The 27,447-nt window shown below is 40.9% G+C and overlaps 2 protein-coding genes across 3 annotated transcripts in view; one reads left to right on the forward strand and one right to left on the reverse strand.

Moving 5' to 3' along the window:
- Positions 1–1,362: 1,362 nt before the first annotated feature.
- TXNDC9 (thioredoxin domain containing 9) lies at positions 1,363–25,701 on the reverse strand. Of its 2 annotated transcripts, none has more exons than XM_080685745.1 (5): positions 25,556–25,701; positions 21,684–21,890; positions 18,379–18,497; positions 7,581–7,835; positions 1,363–3,761 (listed from the first exon to the last, which is right to left on the reverse strand). In XM_080685745.1, the coding sequence occupies exons 2-5, from the start codon at positions 21,870–21,872 to the stop codon at positions 3,644–3,646; spliced, it is 681 nt and encodes a 226-aa protein (XP_080541871.1). In that variant the 5' UTR covers positions 21,873–21,890; positions 25,556–25,701; the 3' UTR covers positions 1,363–3,643. The 2 variants fall into 2 exon arrangements, with proteins under 2 accessions (XP_080541871.1, XP_080541870.1); XM_080685744.1 differs by having other exon boundaries at positions 2,929–3,761; positions 21,684–21,893; positions 25,556–25,683.
- The window catches only part of EIF5B (eukaryotic translation initiation factor 5B), a 73,732-nt gene continuing 71,691 nt past the window's right edge, over positions 25,407–27,447 (forward strand). The window contains exons 1-2 of the mRNA XM_080685743.1: positions 25,407–25,735; positions 26,188–26,839. Of these exons, the coding sequence (XP_080541869.1) occupies positions 26,805–26,839 (35 nt within the window). The 5' untranslated portion in view covers positions 25,407–25,735; positions 26,188–26,804. The remainder of the gene's footprint in view (positions 25,736–26,187; positions 26,840–27,447) is intronic.

A 27,447-nucleotide genomic window follows, 5' to 3' on the forward strand; every position in this document is an offset into this window, starting at 1 on the left:
TTTTTACAAAAAAAGGCCACTGGAATTTTGATAGGGATTGTATTGAGGCTGTAGACTGCTTTAGATAGTATTGCCATCTTAGTAATTATATCTTCCAATTCATGAACATGAGATGTACTCGAATCTTTTTTACTTCAGTGATATGTGTAGTTTTCAGTGTACAAGTATTCCATTTCCTTTGTTAAATTTATTCCAGCGTCTGAACACTATAGATACTCCCCACCTGTCAGTCACTTAGTAGCCCTCTTGGTTACCAGATGGACTGTCATGGTGTTGCAGTGCTCATGTTCAAGTAGCTTGTAATTGACTTAATAATTGCCCCAAAGCACAAGAGTGAAGCTGGCAATTCGGATGTGCCAAAGAGGAGGAGTCAGTGCTTCAAGTGAAAAGGAAAAAGTTCTCGACTTAATAAGGAAAAATAATTTATATGCTGAGGTCTTTAAGATCTCTGGTAAGAACAAATCTGCTATCCATGAACTTGTGAATGAAAAAGAAATGCTAGTTTTGCTGTTGTACTTCTAACTGCAAAGATTATGGTCACATCAAGTGGTAAGTGCTTAGTTAAATTGGAAAAGACATTACATTTGTGGGTGGAAAACATGAACAGAAAACATATACAGGCAAGTCCTCAGGCTACGTCAGACTCAACGTATGTCGTTTCGTGGTTACGTCGCCATCTCCCATTTATTTATAAAAAAAAAAAGTTCCATCATTTCGACGTATGTACATATGTGCTTTATGTTTTTTTTATTATTTATTTACCACAGGTCAGGAATTATCTCTATTTAAATTCTTTTTACTGTTTCACTTCATTACTGCTGTGTATGTGCTCCATGTGAGTGACATAGATGCTTATGTAGGTGGGTTCCCACTTCAGCAAAAATCGCGTTATGTTGCGCCTTAGGAATGGATCTCCGACGTAACCAGAGGACCTACTGTATACATAGACACACACATACATCACATACATACATACACATAGTACCAAACCATTTGGTACCATCTGAGGATTCAGGCATCCATTGGGGGTTCTAGAACATGTCCCCCCAAAATAAGGGGGAACTACTACTGTACTGCGTGGTCTCACTTCCTTTCAACTTGAAAAACCTCCTTTAGCATTCTTGTAAGGTAGGTTTCCTAAAAATGAATTCTTAATACCTGAGAAGGTCTTCATTTTGCCTTCATGTCTGATAATTTTGCTACATGTAAGATTCTGGGTTGTTTTTTCCTTTCAGCACTGTGCATGTCATTTCATTGCCTCAGGCCTCCACTATGTCTGTAAATCAATCTTTAATCTTAGTAGGGTTTTCTTATACATGAGCGGCTGTTTTCAAGATTTTTCTGTCTTTTAACATTTTTATTCTGATATGTCTGGGTGTGGCTCATTCCACTTTAAGAATTTGTTGATCTTCTTGGTTTCATGTTTTGATCAACTTTGGGATTTTTAGGCATTATTTCTCCTAATAATTTTTCTGCTCACTTTCCTTCTGGTACTCCCATTACACACGTTGATGTTTCATACTTCTCTGAAGCTGTTTTACATTTCCCCCCCCCTGTTCTTTGGATGGCAGTATCTGTATTAATCTGCACCTTTCCTGATTCTACTGCTCCAATATGATAAGTACCTCTAATGAATTTTCATTACAGGTATTGTACTTTCCAAGTCCAGAAAGTTTGATAAGGCTCTTTTAAAATAACTTTTATCTCTTCTTTATTAATAGTCTCTATTTGATGGAATATTATCTTTCTATACCTCCTGCATGGTTCTAGTTTTTAAAAAAATGTATTTATAACAGCTGCTTGAAGCTTTTGTGTTTCCAACATCTGGGCCCACTCAAGGGAGCTTCTTTTGCTTTTTCCTCTGTGTCCGGTCAGTTTCCTGTTTCTTTGCACACTTGTAATTTTTTGTTGGGAACTGGACACTTAAATATAGCAGCTCTGGGCGCTCATCCCCTCTCCAGGGCTTGTTTGCTTACTTGTCTAGAGCCATAGGTGGACTTACTTCAGTGAAGTCCACTTACCCTGCAAAGTGAAGCTTCTGGTGGGCATGTGCTGTAGCTCTCGACTCCCCTCCAACCCCAATGAGTGTCAGCAGGGCTCTCTATTGTTCATGTCCCTGATCTCCTTGTGAGGGTCTTAGTTGGCCAGCTTCTACTGTTACCACACTCTATTAACACCCACTAATTCTAGCAGACAATTCTATTGTTTCTTACAAGCCCTGGGGTATATATTGCAGCACAGTTTGATCCAATTAAATTCAAGCACTTGTAGTCTTTGAGGTCTGTTCCAACCTTAGGGCTACTTTTGGCTGCACCTTAATTCTGTTAAAAGTTCTCACCTTTTGCTTGTTATCATGGACTTCCCCTCCAAATCTCCTGTCTATAGTAGAATCCTTAAACTTCTCTTTAACTCTGCTTTAAATAGTCCCTTTAGGGAATGCACTCCATGAAAGCTGTTTTTATAGTTTGCTCCTCCTACTGGGTCAAGCCTCTGTGCTTTCGCCTTATCTGGGGGTGGGAGAGTAGCCCAATTTTCTAGGAGTGATACCTGTGGTCTTACAAGTAGAGCAGTGAGTGGTAGCCCCTGGTGTCTGCTTGCCTCTCTTGCATGAAACCTCCAACCTAATCACTCCTGTCCCAGTTAAGCCAATTGTTAATCTCAATGGGTTTATGAGTGAGCTGGGGCAACAGTGATTAGGAAACAGTTCGCTTGGTCTGCCATTCCCAGGGTTGATCTGTGCTCCAAGTGGGGGCTTGGGTAGAAGAGAAATGGAGCAATCTGCTCCTCTTAGAGAGAAACTGTAGGCTGAGATTGGGAGCCAGGGGGAAGAAAGGGTATGGGGTCATGGCTCAAATAGCAGAGACTCACCTTTCTTTACCAAGAGTTAGTAAGAATTTCTTGAATAAATATTTTTGTTTGCTTTATGCTTTTATGACAATTTCAGAGACTTTAATTTAAAAAAAATATAATATTTATAAGTTATGGTTGTTTCATTGAGTCTGTAGATCTCCTCGTGTTGCCATTCCAAAAGTATGTCCTGATTTTTTAAATGCATGCCTTAAAATACAAGCAATCAGGACCCTTGAAATATGGCAATATTCTCACAACCTGAAGAAGTTCTCCTCTGCCATCAGTTGATTCAACATCAACATGCAGCACACAGAATAAATAAGCAGTTCTTTAATAGTTATGCAAACATATTCCAGACGTGAAGTGTTTATCATTCATTTACAAGTGCAGTCTGTTACACCAATAACTGTTACTTGATCTGTTGTATAAAGTAAATAATGCATGTGAATTAGTCCTGAAATAGTTCCTTGAACTTGTTTCCAATCCAGTGAATTAAAAACACAACTGTGAATGTTATAAAGACGTGAAAATCATATTGTGATAAAAGCAATTGCAAAAATAGAGAATTCAGATCCTACCCAGATAATTTAGGAACTCAGCAGTTTCCCTCAGTTTAAACGTGAGCTCCACACAGAAAATATTAAAGATGTCTTTCAATGTGACGCAACTGTATAAAACTAGAATATGACCATTAGATGACCAATGTATCAAAACCAACAGAACTTAGAAAACACATCTAATTCTAAAGTAAGCAGAAATAAAAAGACAATTTACAAAGAATTATAACTGCTCCCTAATCATCATCAGAGTCCGAATCATATTTCTTTCCTCGGATAGTTTTTTTTTCCAGCTTTGTGAAGTTTGTTCCAATTTTCTTTTGGCTCTGAAATGGTGGCTCCATTAAATTTCCACTGAAAATAAAGCAAATATAAAAAGCACTTATTCTTTATGATTTAGTACAGAAAAATATTTTTTTTTCCTCTCATTATAACATATGAAATAGAGTAAATTTTTCTTTAAAAAGCTAGTGTCAAGGAAGAGGTATATTTATTCATACCGGTGGTTAATAGTGGTAAACCTTACTTTGTACTACTAAATGTTTAAGATCAATGTTTTATTTTCTCTTTTATCATTAACATTTCACAGGATGCCAACAGAATTTCTGACTGAAAAACAAAGAAGAAAACCAAAGGTTTTTTCTCATCTGTTTTGGATATGCTGAACCTTTTCACAGTGAAAAGGACACAAAAAAATGGTGCTGTATTTTGACAGCCTGTTATGACGGGTTCGATTCTGTTTAACAACCTTTAATGTTTAGATTTCTACAGACATCACCAAAACTCATGGAAGTTATTATCATTATCCGGAATTGGTGTGAAACTCTTTTTCAATGAGGCTTGAGAATGATGCTTCAGAAATGAAATATGACAATTTCTTTTTTCAAAAATATCTGGGAGTTACCTAGTACCTAGATCTTGTTTAAAATTCTTTATTGTTGAAACTTTTACATGTCTCTTTTTTTCCCCCATTGACCTCTCCCCGCCCGCTCCCAATCCCCAGCACAAGCCCCTACCCCCGTTATTGTCTGTGTCCATTGGTCATGCTCATATGTATGCATACAAGTCCTTTGGTTGATCTCTTACTCCCCACCCCCCACCCCAATCCCCTGCCTTCCCTCTGAGGTTTGACGGTCTGTTCGATGCTTCTGTCTCTGGATCTATTTTCGTTCACTGGTTTATGTTGTTCATTATATTCCACAAATGAGAGAGGTCATGTGATATTTATCTTTCTCCAACTGACTTATTTCCCTTAGCATAATTCTTACCCAAGGATATGTTTTTATTTGTTTTAGAGAGAGGAAGGGGGGTGGAGAGACATCGATGTGAGAGAGACACATCAACTGGTTGCCTCCCGTATGTGCCCTAACCTGAGATTGAACCCACAACCTAGGTATGTACTCTGAGCAGAAATTGAACCTGCAACCTTTGGGATGATGCTCTAGCCAACTGAGCCACTGGGCCAAGGCTAGATCTTGGTTTAGAAATTATCACTTGCCACTGAAATGAACCATGGCTCCTTGGAGAAATAGCCAATCCTAGGGAGAGTACAACATGAGTGCCCCTAAAACATCACATTTGTACCAGAAAGCAAGTGCTCAAACACTATGGGGACATGACCAAAGGATATAGAAGCCAGTATGAAAGAAGCTTTCACTTGTCTAACCTGGGGCAATCTGAACTTCAAAGTAAATAATAACAGCAACAGAATATGACCCATTGAATAAAATAATCTACAGCCCATTCTAATATAAGTAAACAAGTAAAAATTAATGTGAGATATGGAAAAGTTCTTCCTTAAATCACCATTTGGCCTGGTAGACAACTGGTTAACCAGTGCTCAGTTATCCTCACCAGAAATGAGACAAATCATCACATGCCTCCTGATATGCTGCACTAAGAAGGAAGAATACATCACTTCTATGATATACCTGTGAAAAAATGCATAATCTGAATCTAAACTTGAAACATTAGACAAACCCCGTTGGGGGATGCTCTAATACAGTGGTCGGCAAACTCATTAGTCAACAGAGCCAAATATCAACAGTATAACGATTGAAATTTCTTTTGAGAGCCAAATTTTTTAAACTTAAACTTCTTCTAACGGCGCTTCTTCAAAATAGACTTGCCCAGGCCATGGTATTTTGTGGAAGAGCCACACTCAAGGGGCCAAAGAGCCTCATGTGGCTCGCAAGCCGCAGTTTGCCGACCACGGCTCTAATATAACTAGCTTGTTCTCTTCCAAAACATTACAGTACTGAAAAACAAATGAAGGGTAACAGGTTGTTACATGTTAACGAAAACTAAAAACACGTTAACTCAAAGCAGTGCATTTTTTTATATGTAGGGCATTACTGGAATTTGAATAAGGTCTATAAATTACCTCAAGTTCCTGTTTTAATAACTGTACTGTGATTACATAAGAAAATGTCATTGTTCCTAGAAAATATATACAAAAGTATGTAAAGGTATAATACATCTACAATTTCCACTCAAATGATTCTGAAAAAAAAATTAAGATAAAGCAAATATAAAGTGTTTAAAATAGGGAACATGAGTGAAGGGTATATGAGCATCATTTATTTGTATTATTTCCAAATTGTTTAAAGTTTGAAATCATTTCAAAATAAGTGATTTTAAAAAATATTAATGTTTTATTTAGTATTAAGAAAATAATACCTAAACTCCCAAATCAACTTCTACGATGTAGGAATCATTTAGACATGTATAGAAAAGATTCAGAGAAAAAGGGGTAGAGAAGTGAAAAGGTGAGAGGACTTCTATTTATTGAAAGGCACAATGACTGTGGAATGACAACTGCAGTTTTGCCAACTATTCTTGCAAATCAAGAACAGGCTTTAGTAGCTGGTTTGGCTCAGTGGTTGAGCATCAACCTATGAACCGGAGGTCATGGTTCAATTCCTGGTCAGGGCACATGCCCGGTTTGCAGGCTTAACCCCCAGTAGGGGGCGTGCAGGAGGCAGCTAATCGATGATTCTCTCTCATCACTGATGTTTCTATCTCTCTCTCCCTCTCCCTTCCTCTCTCTGAAATTAATAAAAACATATTAAATAATAATAATAAAAGAATAGTAACACAGGCATAGAGGCCCTGGATGGTGTGGCTCAATTGTTAGAGCATCAGCCCACACACCATAGGGTCATGGGTTTGAGGCACATACCTGGGTTGCAGGTTTGATTCTGGTCCTGGTTGGGGGCATGTGCAGGAGGCAACCAATTGATGTGTCTTTTTCCCCCTCTCTCTTTCTCCTACCCCTCTCTCTCCCTCCCTTCTAAAAATCCATGGAGCCCTGGCTGATGTTGCTTGATGGTTAGAACAATGGCTTGCACACTGAAGTGTTACAGGTTTGATTCCTAGTCAAGGGCACATATTTGGGTTGTGGGTTTGCTTTCTGCATCTGGTTGGGACGCATGTGGGAGGCAACCAGTTGATGTGTCTCTATCACCTCGATGTCCCCCCACCCCTATCCCCTTTCTCTCTTTCTCTCTTCTCTCTTTCTCCCTCTCTCCCTCCCTTACACTTTATCTCTGAAAAACAATGGGAAAAATATCCTCTGGTGAAGATTAACAAAAAAAGAAGAACAGGAACAAAGGGCAAGATGATATGCTATAATTTGTGGAATTTGATAAATTATTTGTCTGTAGAAATGGACAAAGAAATGAATGAAAAAAGGAAGTTGGATTTTAGATGGTTTTCAAAGTGAGACTGTTCCCCAAATAAGCAATTTAAGCTAAGCACAGAAATGAGATTCTGTATATTTTATCTGATTCTGAGACCGGAATATACATTAAAATCTAATGTTTGAAAGTACATCACTATCAATTTAAGTAATCTGGTTTAAATCAGGGAAAAGTTCATTCCAGGTGTCATTTTGTTTCCAGATTATATGGAATTAGATGCAATAGGATCTGTTAGGTTGAGAACTTTTATAGCTAAGTGCATTCCAAGACTCAATTTTATCCACAACTGATTTTTGCTGTGAGGTCATGTTAATAACGTACACTTTAAGAAATATGCTCTTCCTTTGTGAAAGTTTTTCTACATGTCAGCCAAAAGATCTTGGTTCCATAAAATAAACGTTCACATAAAAAAATCTTCTCTAAAAATATCACTGAAAATGTGAATTAAAATAAGTCTTTTGTTAAAAGTTACCTGTAATTGATAATATCAGAGCAACCAAGCCTCCACTCTAAAGTCTCCGTGGTGAAGTCATCTGTATTTCCCAGGTCAGTAAATCCAGCGACGTAATCTTGCGTTTTCCCGTCTTTCACCAGTGCTAGTGTGGGAATGACTTTGATCTTCAGTCTCTCACAAAGGAAAGGTGCTTTTTCCACATTCACCTTCAAAAATTTGGTCTCCAGATGTTTCTTGGACAGTATTGCTAAATGTTTGTCTAGTATTTTACACCTGTAAATAACAAATATAGAAAATCAAAACCCAAAACAACAGAGTTCTTTTTAAAGAGAAATGTCATTAAGTAAGGTACACCTAATTTTATAGTTTATCTGTTTGAGTCTCATACTTGGGTAGCCAACTGGTGCTTGTGTCAGGTGACCTTACTTTCATTACAGAGGTAGCTGCCTGATTATTCGAGGCAGAAAAACAATGTAGTATATTCTAAGAAGTCAGATTTGCTTTAATGACATTTATAAAAACCATTCAATATATGCCTTAAATTGTAAGTGCTTCACAAAGTTGTCATGTTCGTGATAACAACAAAAATTGTAATTTCTTTTATGCATGATTCCTGGTATCTTATACAGGAAGGTTGAAGAATTAGAAATGTGCATCTGGTGCCATATGTGCAACTCATCAGGAAAGACTGATTGGTGCCACTGAGAAGGAACACTTCTAGCTGTGCAACTCTGACAGCGAGAAGCATATCAAAGGTAAGGGCTGTAAATATGGTCATTATGGTTTTAGAAAATGAAAATACCAGAAGTAACTTTCATTAAGCCATCTTCTACTAAAGAGAATAAAAGTGACATTTTCTTTAAAGTAGAATGTATTTAAACTGGTCAATCCTCTAGGGCAGTGGTCGTCAAACTCATTAGTCAACAGAGCCAAATATCAACAGTACAACAACTAAAATTTCTTTTGAGAGCCAAATTTTTTGAACTTAAAACTATATAGGTAGGTACATTGTTATTAACTTAATTAGGGTACTCCTAAGCTGGCCTTTGCTAAAAACTCAAGGGGCCAAAGAGCCGCATGTGGCTCGCGACCGACCACTGCTCTAGTGTTTCTGAAACAGACTATTGTAATACTCTTTTTTTTTTAATTTAAATATATTTTATTGATTGTTTTACAGAGAGGAAGGGAGAGGGATAGAGAGCTAGAAACATCGATGAGAGAGAAACATCCATCAGCTGCCTCCTGCACACCTCCCACTGGGGATGTGCCCACAACCAAGGTACATGCCCTTGACCGGAATCGAACCCGGGACCCTTCAGTCCGCAGGCCGACGCTCTACCCACTGAGCCAAACCGGTTTTGGCTGTAATATTTTTTTAAAAATATATTTTATTGATTTTTTTACAGAGAGGAAGGAAGAGGGATAGATAGTCAGAAACATCGATGAGAGAGAAACATCGATCAGCTGCCTCTTGCACACTCCTACTGGGGATGTGCCCGCAACCAAGTTACATGCCCTTGACCGGAATTGAACCTGGGACCTTTCAGTCCGCAGGCTGACGCTCTATCCACTGAGCCAAACTGGTTTTGGCTGTAACATTCTTTTTGAACAGTAGCTTTTCACCATTGGTATTCTTTACATCGAACTTTTAATCAAAATTCCCTGGGAGTGTGGCTGGGAAACATGCAGGTGATGCTCATGCCCAATACAGATGAGAACCACTGCTTTGGATGCCTAGATGCTTCAGAGGTGTGTGTGTTTTTTTTTTTTTAAGATATATTTTTATTGATTTCAGAGAGGGAGAGGGAGAGAGAAATATCAATGATGAGAAAGAATCGATTGGCTGCCTCCTGCACGCCCCCTACTGGGGTTCAAGCCCGCACCCTGGGCATATGCTCTTAACTGGAATCGAACCCAGGACCCTTCAGTCCATAGGCTGACGCTCTATCCACTGAGCCAAACGAGCGAGGGTTTTCTTTTTAAAGAGTTGTTTTTACTAGGCTTTCGGGCACTCGTTGGTTGTAGCTTTTCTTGTATTAGGTTTGGGCTTAGGCAATTTCTGATATATTTAATATCTCATCACTTTTCCTCTGAATGTATCTTTTCATATATCACCCTGAAGTGCAGCAATGAGATTTTAGTGAAAATGGTAGGAGAGAACTAATTATTATTGTTTTTAAACATCTTTTTATTGATTTTAGAGAGGAAGGGAAAGGGAGAGAGAGATAGAAACATCAATGATGAGAATTATTGATCAGCTGCCTCCTGCATGCCTCCTCGCAATCCTCGCATGTGCCCTTGACTGGAATTGAACTTGGGACCCTTCAGGCCACAGGCCGATGCTCTATCCACTGAACCAAAGCGGCTAGGGCAAGAAGTAATTATTAAATGGTTTTTGAATAAAGCTCAAAATAAAGGATAAATAAACCCATTATGTGAGAAATATGTTCTTGAACATTTGTATATAAATCAACTCCATGGTTTTATTTGAGTAATAAGGAACATATTTTATTTGTTGCCTTTTAATTATTTTTATTACTCAAAAAAGCTTCATTTTTCTTGTTTAGCTTTTTGACTCGGCGCTTGTGCCTTCAACACGTTCACAACAATTTCTTGCTCCTCAAAAAGGAAAGCATGTTTGATCCTGTCACGGACACATTTAGCACACGTGGATCCACCACAAGCCCTGTTAGACAACCTCCCTAGAACTTCAGGTCTCACAGTGCAAACTCCACCAAGTAGGCCTCGCCACAGGCCACATGCAGATTTTGGTGCTTTCCCAACCTTCTGGGTATAAAGGGGAACAATTCCATTAGCAGGAGTTCGGGGCAGCCTATGTTTTGTTAGAGGTTGTATTGTTAGAGCCCAGTTGGTATGTCAAAAACACTGGACCACTCTGAATGCTTAAAGACACCATCCCCGGAGCAGCTGGAAATTATTAAAACAATTTCATTTTTATTGACTTGAGAGAAGGAGAGGAAGTAAGAGAGAAACATCAATTGGTTGCCTCCTGCATGCACCCTGACGGGGATCAAGCCTGCAACCCAGTATGTGCCCTGACTGGGAATCAAACTGGTGACCTCTTGATTCATGGGACAATGCTCAACCAATTGAGCCACACTGGCCAGGGCTCAATTTTAAATAAGACTATGTATCATTTGTCAATTAATCCATTTTTAAAAAAATACAGAAGCTGCAGTCCTGGTGTAGTTAAAAAATAGCATAAGGCTTAAAACCTCTTATCATTTAGTAACTGAATGACATAAGGTGAGCCACTTAGTCTCTCCACACATGAAGCATGTACCTACTTACCTCAAAGGGTCACTGTGAATGTTCCAGGATTTTACACATGAAAGTGTACAGCCTATTATGTGCTAGGAACTTTGATATATATACATACACGAATGATTCAAATTTTGATTTTTCACTTTTAAGATTAGTACTCCTGGTGCTGCACTATGTATATATCCATCAAATATATTTACTAAGCATCTGTTATGTGTCAGCCATTGCTGCTCTAGGGCTAGGAATCCAAAACACAGTGGTCCACATACAGGCAAACTCTCTGCCTTCACAAAACAAGCTAGAGGTGAAAACATCTCACAAACAAGCAAGCATATGGCATCAATCGTACAGACTGATATGATATCAATATAGCACTCGTCATCAACACCAGAGGTTGGCAATTTAAGAAAGGTGAATGCCAATGGGAGATGACAGTGTACCACAATGGCAGAGGGTTTCCTTGATACCCTTTACCTTATTTCCCCTTAGTGCAGGGGTGGGGAACCCTTTATCTGCCATGGGCCATTTGGATATTTATAACATTACTCACAGGGCATACAAAATTACCAATTTAAAAATTAGCCTGCTATATTTAGTCAAACATTTAATTAACTCACCCCTAAATGCCTTGGCAGGGCCAGACCAAATGATTTCTTAGGCCTTATATGGCCTGAGGGACAGATGTTCCCCACACCTGCCTTAGAAGATATTTCACCATTTCAATATTTTCTTCATTTTTATATTTTTAGTCAACAAGTCTCAGGCAATCAATCTATGAAAGATGTTAATTAATAGCCTGCTTGTTGGGTGGTGAACCTAAGACAGGTCTATCTCAAGAAACAAGAAAAATCTTCAATAAATAATCTAACTTTACACTTTCAAGAACTAGAAAAAGAACAACAACAACAACAAAGAAAGCCCAAAGTGAGTAGCATGAAGGGTAGTAATAAAGACAATAAGGGGAAATAATTGAAATAGAGTCTAAAAAAATAATAAGATCAATAAAAGGGCTGGTTCTTTGAAAAGATAAATAAGATTGACAAACCTTTAATCAGACTCATCCAGAAAAAGAGAGGACCCAAATAAATAAAATCAGAAACGAAAGAGGAAAAGTAACAATGTACACCAAAGAAATACAAAGAATTGTAAGAAAATATTATGAACAACTATATGCCAAAAAGTTGGGCAATCTGGATAAAATGGATAAATTCCTAGAAACATACAGTCTTCCAAAACTGAATCAGGAAGAATCAAGAGCATCTGAATAAACAGATTACAACTAGTAAAACTGAAGCAGCAATCAAAAAACACACAAAAGCCCTAGCCAGTTTGACTCAGTGCTTAGAGCATTGGCCCAAAGACTGAAGGATCTCAGGTTTGATTTCGGTCAAGGGCATGCATCATGGCTGCAGGCTTGATCCCTGGCCCCTTGTTGGGGCATGTGCAGGAGGCAACTAATTGATGTGTCTCTCTCACACTGGTGTTTCTCTCTCTCTATCTCTCCCCCTCCCTACCACTCTCTCTAAAAATCAATGAAAAAAAAATATCCTGGAGTGAGGATTAACAAAAACAAAACAAAACAAAACAAAAATACTTAACAAACGAGAGTCCTAGACCAAGCTGGCTTCACAGATGAACTTTACCAAACATTCAAAGAACACCTATATTTCCCAAACTATTCCAAAGAAATCAAGAGGACGGGAGACTCCCAAGCTCATTTTACAAAACCCGATAAAGACACTACAAAGAAAGAAATTATAAGCTAATATCCCTCATGAACATTAAAGCAAACTGGATCCAGCAATACAGTGTAAAAGATTATACACTATGGTCAAGTGAGGTTTATTCCAGGATGCAAGGTTGGTACAATATACACAAACAAATTAATGTGATATACCATATAAACAAAATGAAGAATAAAACCACATGATCATATCAAAAGGTGCAGAAAAAGCATTTGATAAAATTCAGCACCAATTTATAATAAAAACAAATCAAAAGAGCTCAGCAAAATAGAGAGGGAACATACTTCAACATAATTAAGGCCATATATGAAAAACCCACATCCAACATCATACTCAATGGGCAAAAACTAAAAGCATTTCCTTTAAGATGAGGAACTAAACAGGGATGTCTGCTTTCACCACTCTTACTCAACATAGTATTGGAAGTCCTAGCCTCAGCAATCAGATAAGAAGAATAAATAGAAGGCATCAATAATTGGAAAGGCAAAAGTAAAACTGTCATTATTTGCAAGTGACATGATACTGTATATAAAAAACCCTAAAGATTCCACCAAAAAACTACTAGACCTGATTACATTTATTTATTTTATTTTTTAAATATATTTTATTGATTTTTTCACAGAGAGGAAAGGAGAAGGATAGAGAGCCAGAAACATCAATGAGAGAGAAACATCGATCAGCTGCCTCCTGCACACCTCCCACTGGGGATGTGCCCGCAACCAAGGTACATGCCCCTGACCGGAATCGAACCCGGGACCCTTGAGTCCGCAGACCAACGCTCTATCCACTGAGCCAAACCGGTCAGGGATAGACCTGATTACATTTAATAAAGGATGTAAAAGACCTATACTCAGAAAATTGTAAGACACCGAAGAAACTGAAGAGACAAGTAAGTAGAAATATATACCATGTTCAAGATAGGAAGAATTAACATAATTAAAATGTCCATTGTACCCAAAGCAATATAGATGCAACACCAATTCTAATCAAGATACCAAAGAAATAGAATATTCCAAAAATTTACATGGACCCCAAAAAAGGCTCCAAATAGCAACAGTGATCTTGGGAAAGAAGAACAAAGTTGGAGGAATCACGCCACCTGATATCAAACTATACTACAAGGCCACAGTAATCAAAACAGCATGATACTGGCATAAAAACAGATATATTGATCAATGGAACAGAATAGAGCGCCCAGGAATAAATCCATGTCTTTATAGTCAATTAATATTTGACAAAGGAGGCAAAAACATACAATGGGGTAAAGGTAGTTTATTCAATAAATGGTGTTGGGAATATTGGCCAGATATGTACAAAAAAATGAAACTAGACCACCTTCTTACATCATAAACAAGAGTAAGCTCAAAATGGATTAAAGACTTAAATGTTAGAATCAAAACCAAACTAAAACATTTTTGCACAGCAAAGGAGACCATCAACAAAATGAAGACAACCCAATGAATGGGAGAAGATATTTGCCAAAGACATATCTGATAAGGGGGTATTATCCAAAATTTATAAAGAACTCATAAAACTCAACACCAAAAAAACCCCAAACCAGTGGTTGGCAAACTCATTAGTCAAGAGAGCCGTAGTTTGCCAACCACTGCCCCAAACAATCCAATTTTTAAAAAAATTTTATTAAATCTTTATTGTTCAGATTATTAGAGTTGTTCCTCTTTTTTCCCCCCATAGCTCCCCTCCATCTGGTTCCCACCCCACCCTCTGCCCTTACTACCTCACCCCCACTGTCCTCATCCATACGTGTATTACGATTTTTGTCCAGTCTCTTCCCGCACCCCCACACCCTTTTCCCCCCAAGGATTGTCAGTCCACTCCCTTTCTATGCCCCTGATTCTATTATATTCACCAGATTATTCTGTTCATCAAATTTTTTATTCACTTCATTTTTAGATTCACTTGTTGATAGATACGTACTTGTTGTTCATAATTTTTATCTTTACCTTTTTCTTCTTCCTCTTCTTAAAGAATACCTTTCAGCATTCCATATAATACTGGTTTGGTGGTGATGAACTCCTTTAGCTTTTTCTTATCTGTGAAGCTCTTTATCTGACCTTCCATTCTGAATGATAGCTTTGCCGGGTAGAGTAATCTTGGTTGTAGGTTCTTGCTATTCATCACTTTGAATATTTCTTGCCACTCCCGTCTGGACTGCATAGTTTCTGTTGAGAAATCAGCTGACAGTTTGGGTGCTCCCTTGTAGGTAACTAACTGTTTTTCTCTTGCTGCTTTTAAGATTCTCTGTCTTTTGCTCTTGGCATTTTAATTATGTGTCTTGGTGTGGTCCTCTTTGGATTCCTTTTGTTTGGGGTTCTGTGTGCTTCCTGGCCTTGTAAGTCTATTTCTTTCACCAGGTGGGGGAAGTTTTCTGTCATTTCTTCAAATAGGTTTTCAGTATCTTGCTCTCTCTCTTTTTCTGGCATCCCCATGATTCTGATGTTGGTACGCTTGAAGTTGTCCCAGAGGCTCCTTACACTATCTTCATATTTTTGGATTCCTTTTTCTTTTCCGGTTGAGTATTTTTTGCCTTTGTATTTCAAACCTTTGACTTGATTCTTGCGATCCTCTAGTCTGCTATTGAATCTCTGTATATTATTTTTTATTTCAGTCAGTGTATGCTTATTTTCTAGTTGGTTCCTTTTCATATCCTCAAGGGTCTCACTACATTTATCGGCCTTTTCTAGAAAATTTCTGAAAAACCTTATAACCATGGTTTTGAACTCTATATCCAGTCGTTTGCTTTCCTCCATTTCTGTCATTTGTGACCTGTTTCTTTGTCTCCACATTTTGACTGCTTCCGAGTTGATAAGAGTGGCTTTGTGAGCTAGGTGTCCTATAGGGCCCAGTGGCTCAGCCTCCCCAGTTACCTGAGGTGGATACTCCTGGTGCACCCCTTTGTGGGCTGTGTTCACAGTCTTGTTGTAGTTAAGCCTTGATTGTTGGGAGGAATTGACCTCCAGGCCAACTGGCTGTGAGGATCAGCTGTGTCTACGATGGTAGAACTTCTGTGCTGGAGACACCCTTATGAGGTAACACTTGCTTCAGTGGGACTTTGGTGCTCACTATGTCCGCCCCCTAAGTGTATCCCTTATGGATCTGAGGAGTTGTAATCTTGATGGTCCCATTCTGACTACTGGGTATACTGGCTCTTGGATCTCCAAGGAGGTGCAAATTTAGCCTCTGCCTGAGGCCACCCAGCAGGAGCTATGGAGAGATCTGCAGATTCCTCTTCTTTGTTTGGGTTTTGGAGGTGCCCAAATGAGGCCCAGCTGTGAAGCAATGCAAGCTGCTGTGGGGCCTTGGGCCTTCTTTTGGACATTCTGGGTCTCTCTGACTCAGCTGCAGTTTGTTAGGTAAGTTTAGATTTCAAAGGACCAGGCCATTTATATGCAAAAGCCTCGGCGCACAGCTTGGATGGGGCAGAGTCTCAGGGTGGAGCAAACAGCAATGGCTTCATGGGGCAGGGTCTCAGGGTAGAGCAAACAGCAATGGCTTCCTGTTAGCTATGCCCTAAGAGGCCCCCGGGTCTCAGTGTCCCTTGGTAATCACTGCAAGCACCTCTGAGAGAAAGCTGCCCTTGATTTCTGCCTGCTGCCAGATAGTCCAGTTTCTCCCCATATGAGTCTGGGTCCCCAGAGTCTTGCCCGGAACTGGAGTTCAGAGCAGTCGGGAGCTTGTGTCTCCCTGATGATTGAAAAAGCCAGCCATGTACTCAGTTGCCAGCCCTGCGCGCGTGCGCCTCTGCACTTTACTTCCGCAGCTCCTCTGAGTCTCAGTGTGCTTTTTTCTTTCCTTCTAGTTGTAGAATTTCCACTCAGCCAGCCTTCCTGTGATTCTGGATGATGTCCATTTTGTCTTTTAGTTGTAGTTTTGAAGTGGTTGTGTGAGGCAGCAAGTTCAGGTGTTTACCTATGCTGCCATCTTGGTTTCTGTCTCAAACAATCCAATTTAAAAATGAGCAAAGAACCTAAATGGACACTTCTCTAAAGAGGACATATAGATGGCCAATAGACATATAAAAAGATGCTAATGTCACAAATCATGAGAGAAATGTAAACTAAAACCACAATGAGATGTCCCCTCACACTTGTTAGAATGGCTATCATCAATAAAACAACACGTGTTGGGGAGGATGTAGAGAAAAGGGAACCTTATTTGTGCACAGTTGGTTAGAATGCAGATTGGTGCAGCCACTGTGGAAAGCAGTATGGAGTTACCTTAAAAAAAAAAAAGGAGTGCCTTATGACCTATGATTCCATTTCTGGGAATTTATCTGAAGGAACCCAAAACACTAATTCGAAAAGAATATGTGCACCCATATGTTCACACTGTAGCATTATTTACAATAGCCAAGACATAGAAGCAGCCCAAGTGTCCATCAATAGATGAGTGGATAAAAAAGCTGTAGGTACCTTTATACAATGGAATACTACTAGGCCAATGGTCGGCAAACGCATTAGTCAACAGAGCCAAATATCAACAGTACAACGATTGAAATTTCTTTTGAGAGTCAAAATTTTAAAAAAAATGTATTTTATTGATTTTTTTACAGAGAGAAAGGGAGAGGGAGAGAGAGTTAGAAACATCGATGAGAGAGAAACATCAATCAGCTGCCTCCTGCACACCACACTCCCCACCGGGGATGTGCCCGCAACCAAGGTACATGCCCTTGACCGGAATCGAACCTGGGACCTCTGAGTCTGCAGGCCAATGCTCTATCCACTGAGCCAAAATGGTCAGGGCAAGAGAGCCAAATTCTTCTAACACCACTTCTTCAAAATAGACTCGCCCAGGCCGTGGTATTTTGTGGAAGAGCCACACTCAAGGGGCCAAAGAGCCGCATGTGGCTCGCAAGCCGCAGTTTGCCGAGCACGGTACTAGGCCATTTTTATGTAGTTTGAGTACATAGAAATTACTCAAAGGAAATCTTACCCTTTGCAACAAAATGGATGGACCTGGAGAGCATTATGCTAAGTGAAATAAGCGAGTTAGAGAAAGACAAATGCCATATGATTTTACTCATATATGTGGAATCTAATGAACAAAATGAACTAACAAGCAAAATAGTGACAGACTCACAGACAAAGAGAGTAGGCTGACAGCTGGGGGGCGTAGAGGGAGAGAGAGGGGACTGGATGGGGTGGGATGGAGATATTGAGCCAAAAAGAAAAAAAAAAGAGAAAAAAAACTCATGGACAGGAATAACAGTGTAATGACTGCTGGGGGGTGGGGTGGGGGTAGGAGGAATGGGTGCAGGGAGGTGGAAGGAGGTAGGGGAGGGTAAAGGAGGGATAAATGGTGCTGGATGGAGACTTGATTTGGGATGGTAAACATAATACAGTGTACAGACTACATGTTGTAGAATTGTGCACCTGAAACCTGTATAATTTTGTTAATCAGTGTCACTCCAATAAATTCAATAAAAAGAAAAATAAAAAAGTAGAAAAATTCTTGTTGCACTGATAAAAAATTTAAGTGTACATTTCTAAGGTGTTTTTAAAGTTAGTAAATATATAATTCAGAAAATAGCCATTAATATAGAAATATTCTTGACTTTCAATAATGTTCACTTATACTTGTATATGTAACTGGTTTTTAAATTAATCTTTAAAATAACAATTGCTTAACTTTAATGTACAGACTTCTAGTACAAAGAAACAACTTAGAAAGTAGTTCCTTTTATTGTTCTTAATTTCTCTGTCAGTATATTTCTATTCAAACATCTCTCCATGTTTAAAATAAGTCACTGAAAGAGACAATGTTACCTGAATGTGGAGTCTCTGTAGAAATGGCAAACCACATTTTTACTCTCCTTGACTTCTTGAAAAAAGTCTCTCTCACTAGGGATTTCTCTGTATTCCCCATGTCCTTTTGAAAGCCATTCCTGATTTGAAGAAAAGGGAAATATTACACATTTGAAATTATGTCTTTTAGTACCAGTTTACAGTGTGTGTACAAATCAGCACAATACAGATGAGGCAATAGTTTACACTTGTGAATGTGTCAAACAGTTTATTCTTGAATTATTTAATTAGTATATTATTTTACATAGGAACTATAAACTATTTTTACCCCACCCTGTACTTTGTAATGTAGTTGATTTTACCCTGTAAAGAAAGGAATTCCTTTCAGTGACTTACTTTCCTATGTTTCTAGTGTCCACGCAAAAGTAGTGTGGGTACTATCTCCACAGCACGGTTCATATTTATGACAATTACCTGTCTTGGTAACTTAGAATACATGTTTTATTAGAACTTTAAAAATAAAAATTTATACTCATGAGACTTAGAATGCATAATCTATTTAATTTCTCTGTACTCAAACTACAAGCATTTGATTCAAATTACTAAAAAGCTATCATAAATAATACTCATGAGATAAAGCCAGTCTTTTGGGACAGGGGAAAAAAGAGGGGGGGTGTGCGGTTACTGCAGCTCTGAAGCTCGGGGGCCCTGCTTACTCTCGATGACCAGCAGGGAGAGGCAGGAACTCCCTATACTGGTGGTCAATGGGCAGTATCATAGAAGAAAGAATTGTCTACTCACAGTGTCCAGAAACAACAAAGATCTCACAAGTCACGTAATCCAACTTCCCAAACCAAGATGTCAACCCTTATCAGCATGCCTGGCAGACCTTCCAGCCTCTGACCTTTCCTATGACAAGAAGCTGCTCCCCACAATGGGCAGCCTGTTTCCTGTTCAGGCAGTTAGTTTAAATAAAAGGGGAACTGGGCTCGCAGGCAAGCCTGCGCTTGAATAACGGTTCTACTGCTTATCAGGCTATGAATTCTAATAACATTTCTGAGCCCCAATTTCCTCATGTGTGAAGTGGAGGTCATGGAGCATTTACCTTACTGAGTAGTTGTGAAAATAAGACACTCAACGTGAAGATAAGTAAAACAGTGCCTGACACATGTGCCTAAGAAGCATTTATATGTGTACTAGAACTAATTTTTAGAAAGGTCTTCTCACACTGAAGTACTGTGTATCTCTAACTTCAGTCCATGGATCCCAGCTTGAACCTAAGATTAGAGAGAAAAGTTCTAATCTTTTCTTTAGCCCTTCAAATAGCACATCTCACCCATGTCCTCCCTTCTCTCCACTGAAATCTCCATTTCCTTTTGACTGTTTCTCACATGAAACAGTATCCAGACTTCCTCTTCTGGTTGTCCTCTGAACACAGTCTAATTCCTCCATGCTCTTTTAAAACATGGCAGAGGTCTGAATGCAGCCTCCAGAAGGTCCAACTAGCAAGAGGCAGGAACGCCATCTCCTTCCCTCCTCTGCACTTAAGCTACTGCAGCCCAGATGCAGTATCCATTTCACATTGGCTTCCATTGAGCCAACACTCACAGAAGGCCCAGATACCTTTTCCTTATGTGACATTTCTTTGGTAAAGCTCCTAAAAACAGTTTCACCTCTCAAATACAATTCCTTAAAATGATATGTGACATTTCATGATTCCTTTCTTTACTTGCCAATGACCTGTGCACTTAAAACAGTATTTTTGTTTATTAAAATAGAAAATAATGAACAAAATTTTTGGTGGGCTCATCCTATGTCTTACCTTGTCCTTCTCCTCTCTACCTACGTCCTACGTCCCTAGCTGCCACAGTAGGGGGGTGCTTGGCTGACTAAGGAATACTGATTAACACAGGTCTATTAAGTACTTATGCCACTGTGTACATTGGTTTCCCCAATACCTTCATGGATCAGAAAAATCAAAATTACTATACAATATACACTCCTCTTTCAAAAAGAATGGCTATAAAAACCATTAAGGCTTCTTGCCTATTTCCTCAGAAAATATGTTAACAACAACAACAAAAAGATCTATTAAGCCCTGACCAGTTTGGCTCAGTGGATAGAATGTCGGCCTGTGGACTAAAGGGTCCCAGGTTTGATTCTGGTCAAGGGAATGTACTTTGGTTGCGGGCACATCCCCAGTAGGGGGTGTGCAGGAGGCAGGTGATCGATGTTTCTCTCTCATCGATGTTTCTAACTCTTTATCCCTCTTCCTTCCTCTCTGTAAAAAATCAATAAAATATATTAAAAAAAAAAAAGATCTATTAAAATACAGTAAAGCCCAGCCGGCACGGCTCAGTGGTTGAGTGTTGACTTATGAACCAGGAGGTCACGATTCAATTCCTCCTGGTCAGGGCACATGCCTGGGTTATGGCTTGATCCCCAGTAGGGGGCATGCAGGATGCAGCTGATCAATGATTCTCTCTCATCACTGATGTTTCTATCTCTCTCCCTCCCTTCCTCTCTAAAATTAAAACAAACAAACAAAAAATGCAGTAAAAGGTCTAAAATAAGATCCTCTGAGTTACTCCATGACAAATTCATTTTATTTTTTATTTTTTTGACAAATTCATTTTAAATTGATTTGTATATTAATAAAAAAAGTCTAAAAGCTGCCTGCTTTAATTGGTTTTTTATTATAAATACTCAGCCTATTGTTTTTAGAACTGCTGGACAACTTCTTTTAAGACATTGAATATGTTCCTCACTACAAACCAGGTAGATACAGAGTTCTGCCAAAACACCCTCGTATGACGACGTTTTTCTAGTTGAGCATTAGCAATGAGTAGTGTGTTTCACGCTCATCTCGTTTGCTTTGAGCACGGCTAACTTATGACAGGTTGGCTTCACCACCTGAAAGGGAACCACTGCCTCCTGCTGCCGACAGTGCTCTTCCTGGTGCACTGCAACCATACACATCCGAGCTCAGAAAACGATCCTGGGCGCGTGTTTCTTTTACTTGACTGTAGACCAGTGGTTGGCAAACTCATTAGTTCAACAGAGCGGCAAACCGCGGCTCGCAAGCTGCAGTTTGCCGACCACTGCTCTAGACTAATACATTGAGCAGGCTAATTTTGAATGTGTCTTTAAAGCTAATTTTTATCTAGCCAAATTTTTAATAGTGATAGGTAATTTGAGGTTAAAAAAGAAAGAAAGAAAGAAAAACACCTTAAAAATGAGGACCTGTAATGTAACTACGGGCACATATGTACATTTGCTAGGCGCACACTTTTAAGTAATTTCAGAAAGCAGGGCAGGGAGGTTACTTGTTTCTGCTGCTGAGTTTTCCTTAGGGCCTTAAGTCTCTTTTCTTTGAGGAGTTCCAGTTCATCCTCGTCCATCTGGTCCATTTTCTGAATTTCAGCATCCAAACGTTCTTCCACTAGTTTAGTGGTCTGAAGCAACTGATTTTCCAGGACTTTTGAAAACATGTCGACAGATGTATGAGCTTCCATTCTTTACAGTTCAGCTTGCTACTGGGGAGAAGGTTTACAAAGTTAGAAATAAAAGTGCAAATAAGTAAAGTTTTCTTTCTTATTTTAAAAAAATTCCAGCAAGTGCATAATTTGTAGTTCACAAAGTGTTCTGCTGATAATCAAGCACTTCAGGAAGTTAGGCTTTTCAATAGATTATAGTCACAGCACTCAAAAACGATTTAGAGCAAAGTTTAGGTGCTCCTGATTTAGTTTTTGTTTTATTATATGAAAGTAAGATAAGTCTTTAAGCACATCACCACAGACCAGAGAAAAATGAGTAGGTGGGAGTTACAGTAGTTGGAGCTATAGCTAGTGATATATACTGACAATCATTATTCTTTACCAAACAAAGAGAAGCAAAATACAAATGACTAAACTGTTGTAAGGTTGTACACATACACGTAGATACCAAACTTCGCTTCAACACAGAGCAGAGTTGAGCAAAAGACACATTTTCATGGTCTCTGCCTAAATGATTTTCATTTCTTTAACTCCTAAGAAAGGCAATTACAATTTATGTAAAGAATGATGCCTGGTGTTCCCTAAGCTTAGGTTTCCATTCCTTTTCTCCCATTACCTAACAAAATCTATGAGGCCACAAGATTGATATTGGTATTGATTTATTGACACTCAGTGTTCTTAGCTTTGATGTAAAACAATGTAATAGTCTATTTTTGACTTTTCCATCACTCTTCTATGTAAGATAGGAGTTTGCAAACATATTCCAATTCAGATTACAAAGGAAGATCTCAATTACATTGGTTTTAAAGAAATGTAGTCCTGCCCTGGCCCGACAGCTCAATTGGTTCAAGTATCATCCCCATACGACAAGGTTGCAGGTTCAAACTCCTGGTCAGGGCACATACAAGAAGTAACCAGCGAACGCATAAATAAGTTGAACAACAAATCAATGATTCTGTCTTTCTAAAAAAAAAAAAAAAAAAAGATAAATTTTAAAAAAGAAATGTATTCTTTTCCACCAGCAACAATCAGATGGAGATTTTTATGTGTACACCTGGATTACTACAGAAATACAATTTATAAATTGTCTATCAAAGCAGGAGGCTGTTGCATCTCAACTACTTACATATGTCTGCAAATACTAACGAAGCACTTTTAAAAATCTGAAGGAGCCCTGGCTGGTGTTTCTAAGTAGTTAGAGCTTCAGCCCGTGCACTGAAGGGTCTTGGGTTTGATTCCTGGTAAAGGGGACTAGTGTTCAGGTTTGATCCCTGTTCAGGAGGCAAGCAATCGATGTTTCTCTTTCCTCCCTCTCCCCTCCCTTCTGCTCTCTCAAAAATTCACTGGAAAAAGTATCTTCAGGTGAGGATTAACAAAAATATCTGAATATACTGTGATCTCATCCACCAGCTTCTGTGGAACTGAAGATAAACAGTCTTCCTGCAAACTTCACTTTTGATTCCTTCTTCTCCAAAGAAAAAGCAGTTGAAATGCACATTTCAGTTCATCTTTGTATTTCTAGAGCTAGCACTATCAGGGGCACAATAGGTGCTCAAAAAATATTTAACTTTGGCCCCGGTGTGGCGCTGTGGATAGAGCACTGGCCTGTAGACCGAAGGGTCCTGGGTTCATTTTGGTTGCAGGCTCCTCCCGGGCCTGGGCCCTGGTCAGGGGCACGTGCAGGAGGCAACCAATCGATGTCTTTCTCACATCAATGTTTCCCTCTCTCTTTCCCTCTCTCTAAAAATCAATGGAAAAAAAATTAACTTTGAATGAACTGTTAGTTCCTCAAGTGCTATAAAATTTTAAAGGAGCTGTATTTTATATGTAATAAAAGAATTTTATATTCCCCACCTTCCAAGAAAAATGTCAGTGAGAATGTGACTTCATAGGGGCTAGGTGAGGCAGAAAACTGAATACTAAACCCTGACTTGCTTGTCAGAACCTGTTACCAGGGGCATATAGAATTGATACCGGACACAATGGGTCAGAGGCTGCCTGTCACTACTTGAGCCAAATTAAGCAGAGACAGGGGTAAATCATAAATGAGCGTTTATTCCAATAATGCCGGCAGTTTGGGGAGAGCAGTCAGTCACCTGGAAATTCTGCTCTGACCCCCGTCACCAGTGGACTGATTATATTAGGACTAGAGGCCCGGTACACAAAATTTGTGCATGCAGGAGGGTCCCTCAGCCCAGCCTGCACCCTCTCGCAATCCAGGACCCCTCGGGGGATGTCTGACTGCTAGTTTAGGCCCAACCCTGCGGGATCAGGCCTAAACTGGTAGTCAGACATCCCCCTTGCAATCCAGGACTGCTGGCTCCTAACCATTCACCTGCCTGCCTGCCTGCCTGATCGCCCCTAACCGCTTGCCAGCCTGCTTGATTGCCCCTAACCACCTCTGCCTCAGTCCCCAGGGCTTCATCCGGAATGACGTCCAGAAGGTTGTTCAGCTGTCCGGTCTAATTAGCATACTACACTTTTATTATTATAGATGAGGAAAAAGATAACGTGTAGCTGCGAGCTGCAAGTGTAACAGGGAAAGGGAGGGTCTTGTCTGCAGTCCGGCCTTCAGGAGCTCAAAGTCTGATAACAAGATGGCTAATCTTTATTTTATTTTTTAAAGCTTTATTTATTTATTTTTAGTTAATCATCACATGAGGATATTTTTCCATTGATTTTTTAGAGAGTGTGGAAGGGAGAGGGAGAGACAGAGAGAAACATGGATGTGAGAGAGACACATTGGTTGCCTCCTGCTCAAACCCCAACCAGGGCTGGGGAACCTGCAACCAAGGTATGTGCCTTTGACCGGAATGGAACCCGGAACTTTCAATCCACAGACCAACGCTTTATCCACTCAGCCAAACCGCCTAAGGCGGCTAGTCTTCTGCTATGTTACAAATAGTTCAGCCCATTCCTGGGACTGGAGAATGGTCAGCCTTCCTGAAGCGAACTCCCGGAGGGGGTCAGGGTCCAGGTACAGCAACCAAATCGAAGAGTGTCCTGTCCTTGGTCTGTTTTTAAAATGTATTTCTTTTTACAGCCCTGTTCTTCTTGCAACACATCCTATAGTTTCCCAGAGTCTGTAAGAAAATCTCCTATCTATAGTAATTAAACAACTGTGGCTCTGTTCTTATTAAGTGCCCTTCCCCCTTTTAGGATCAATTCAGAATTTAATGCTGGGATAATTTGGAGCAGAAGTGATTAACAAGAGCTGCTGGGGAGGGGGAGGAGCAGGTGATGGTGTTTACCGCATTGAAAGGGGTAAGGTCAGATGGCTTAGCAATCCTGATAACTCTCTATTCTTTAAACCACAAGCAGTTGATTCTTCCATTTTTCAGTTCAACTGGAACGGTGGGAAAGGACTTGTTCTCAAATTACCTTACCACTTCCGTGATCCGCCTACGTGCACCCTCCCAAACAACCAAGAGGCCTCCTCCTTAACTGAGAACAGTACCTTCCCAAGGTATCTTCCCCAAAGTATCCGGCCACTCCCTGAGCCACCCCGGAACAGATGAGGGCAGAGTTCAGGTGTCCCCCGCCTTCAACGCCTCCCAAGGCGCAGGCTCCAAAACTGTCACAACAGCACTGACATCGGCCCCTGGGCCGCGCCCCTCTCCGCCTGGAAGGATGTTGAGCGGCAGTGTGTCCATTAGCACTGGGCCGCGGTGGCCGTTTTTCTTACACCATTTCTGTCTCACCTGAGCTCTCGGTGATACCTGAGAAGTGACGGACCAGCGGCTCCAGAAGAACTGTCCACCCTGGCTTCAGCCTCGCAGCAGCTGCTAATGGCTACGAAGCAGCCGTCACTTCCGCCTCTAGATTGACTAAGGCGCGATTGCGCTATACAGCCTGCGACGCCGGAGGAAGTGACGGCAGAGGTAGGCGGGCGAGAGGCTGGAGCTGACGTGTGTGCCCCGCCCATACAGCAGCCCCGTTTCCGGTCCGGGGTTTAAACAGCCCAGAGGGCGCGGGAGCAAAGTATGCTGGGAGTTGTAGTTTTTAGTGCTTAGCTGGAGTTGTCTGTAGGCTCTGGACCTCAGTAATGTTATGTCAGAAATCATATAGCTACGCTCTTGCTCAGGAGTGACACTCCAACTTCGTTTCCATCCTGTCTATTGAACATTTAAAATAGTTGAATTGTAACATACAGCATGATTAGTTTGTATGTAGTTAACACTCGTAATGTCACCGACCAGATCCAGTCATAGCATATTTTCACCACCTTCCTAGGTTCCCTCGTGACTTCCCTAACACAAATTTTTAGAACTTATTTTAGTAAACGACCTATTTGGGGAACTTAATGGATGTGTCCTTCTTTTACTTTTTTTAGTGATTGTACGTGCTTCCTAATTCATGGAGTCACTGAGAAGCCCAATTTTGTCCTGGATTTAGGGAACAACCAGAGCGCTTATCTTTGATTCATTGTGATTCTTTACTGAATTTCGAGCAGCTGAGATTACAAAGGTGTAAAGGTGGAAAGGAAGCCCAGCTCAATCAAGTTCGGCTTCTGACCGGGCTCCAATTCTCCAAGTCTGCGTCCCCCCGCAGGAAGGGGCCGACTTGGGGAATTTTCAGCCTCATTGTCAGCCTTTGGGTTCTAGAACCTGGAAATCTCGCGGGCGTCGATGCGCGGCGGACGCTTGCGGGAAGGGGGCGCTCCGGCTCCGGCCTGGCGGGCGGGTGCAGTGGAGACGCTCTACCCGAAAGGCAGCTCTCGTTGAGCCACGCCCTGCGTCCGCACGCCGAGGCGGCGAGAAGATGCGCTTGCGCACTGCGAGCCCACACCATATGTGCCCTGTCCCAGTGCGCGGGTCTGTGCAGAGCCGGGTGCGAGAGGCGGCAGCGCGGGGCGAACGGAGCTGAGTGGAGCCCGAAGTCGGCCGGGGGACAGTGGATCTGTGAGAGAACGAAGAGCGGGGTTGGGGCCGCGAGCGCCGCTGTCACGCGATGGGGAAGAAGCAGAAAAACAAGAGCGAAGACAGGTAAGTCAGTATCTGGGTCCTCTCGGCAGCGGCCGGCGCGGCTCAGGGGGTCGTGCGGGTCCCACCAGCTCGGGGTGGGCCAGGGTTGATGCTCGAGACCGGCCTCGCAGGGCACCGGGCCTGGGCCCTGAGTGGGCGCCGCGGGCCCGAGACCCCAGTTCCGGGCAGGCGCGGAGGGCCTCGGCGGCTGGCGAGTTCCCCAAGCAAGACTCAGTCCCACTTCTACCCCTCGCCCGGCCTGGAAAAGAGGGGTCTCTGGCTTGAGGAGCGGGGCAGTGGTTTCGGGACTCCCGGCGTGGTCCGGTGGTCGGGGTTTTTGCGGCGCCGCTCTAGGCGAGGGTCAGGAAGAGTTCTCTGCGCCTTTGTACCTGTGAGTACTTGGGGGGCGAAGGGAGTACCTATAGCCGGGTTTTTACACTTTTGAGCCTCTCAGGTGTTTTACACTTACCTCCCTCTTAATTTCATCTAATTTGTTAGGTACAGTTCTCAATTATTTAAGGGCTGGTTGTCCAGACTCCATGCTTTTCGCTTTCCTTCTTCCGGCGAGTCTTTTGATGATTTCTTTGCTCTCTAGCACCTCCCCTAAGAAAGTAGGCGGAGATGAAACC

Source organism: Plecotus auritus (assembly GCF_963455305.1).
Source record: "Plecotus auritus genome assembly, chromosome: 8".
Taxonomy (NCBI): domain Eukaryota; kingdom Metazoa; phylum Chordata; class Mammalia; order Chiroptera; family Vespertilionidae; genus Plecotus; species Plecotus auritus.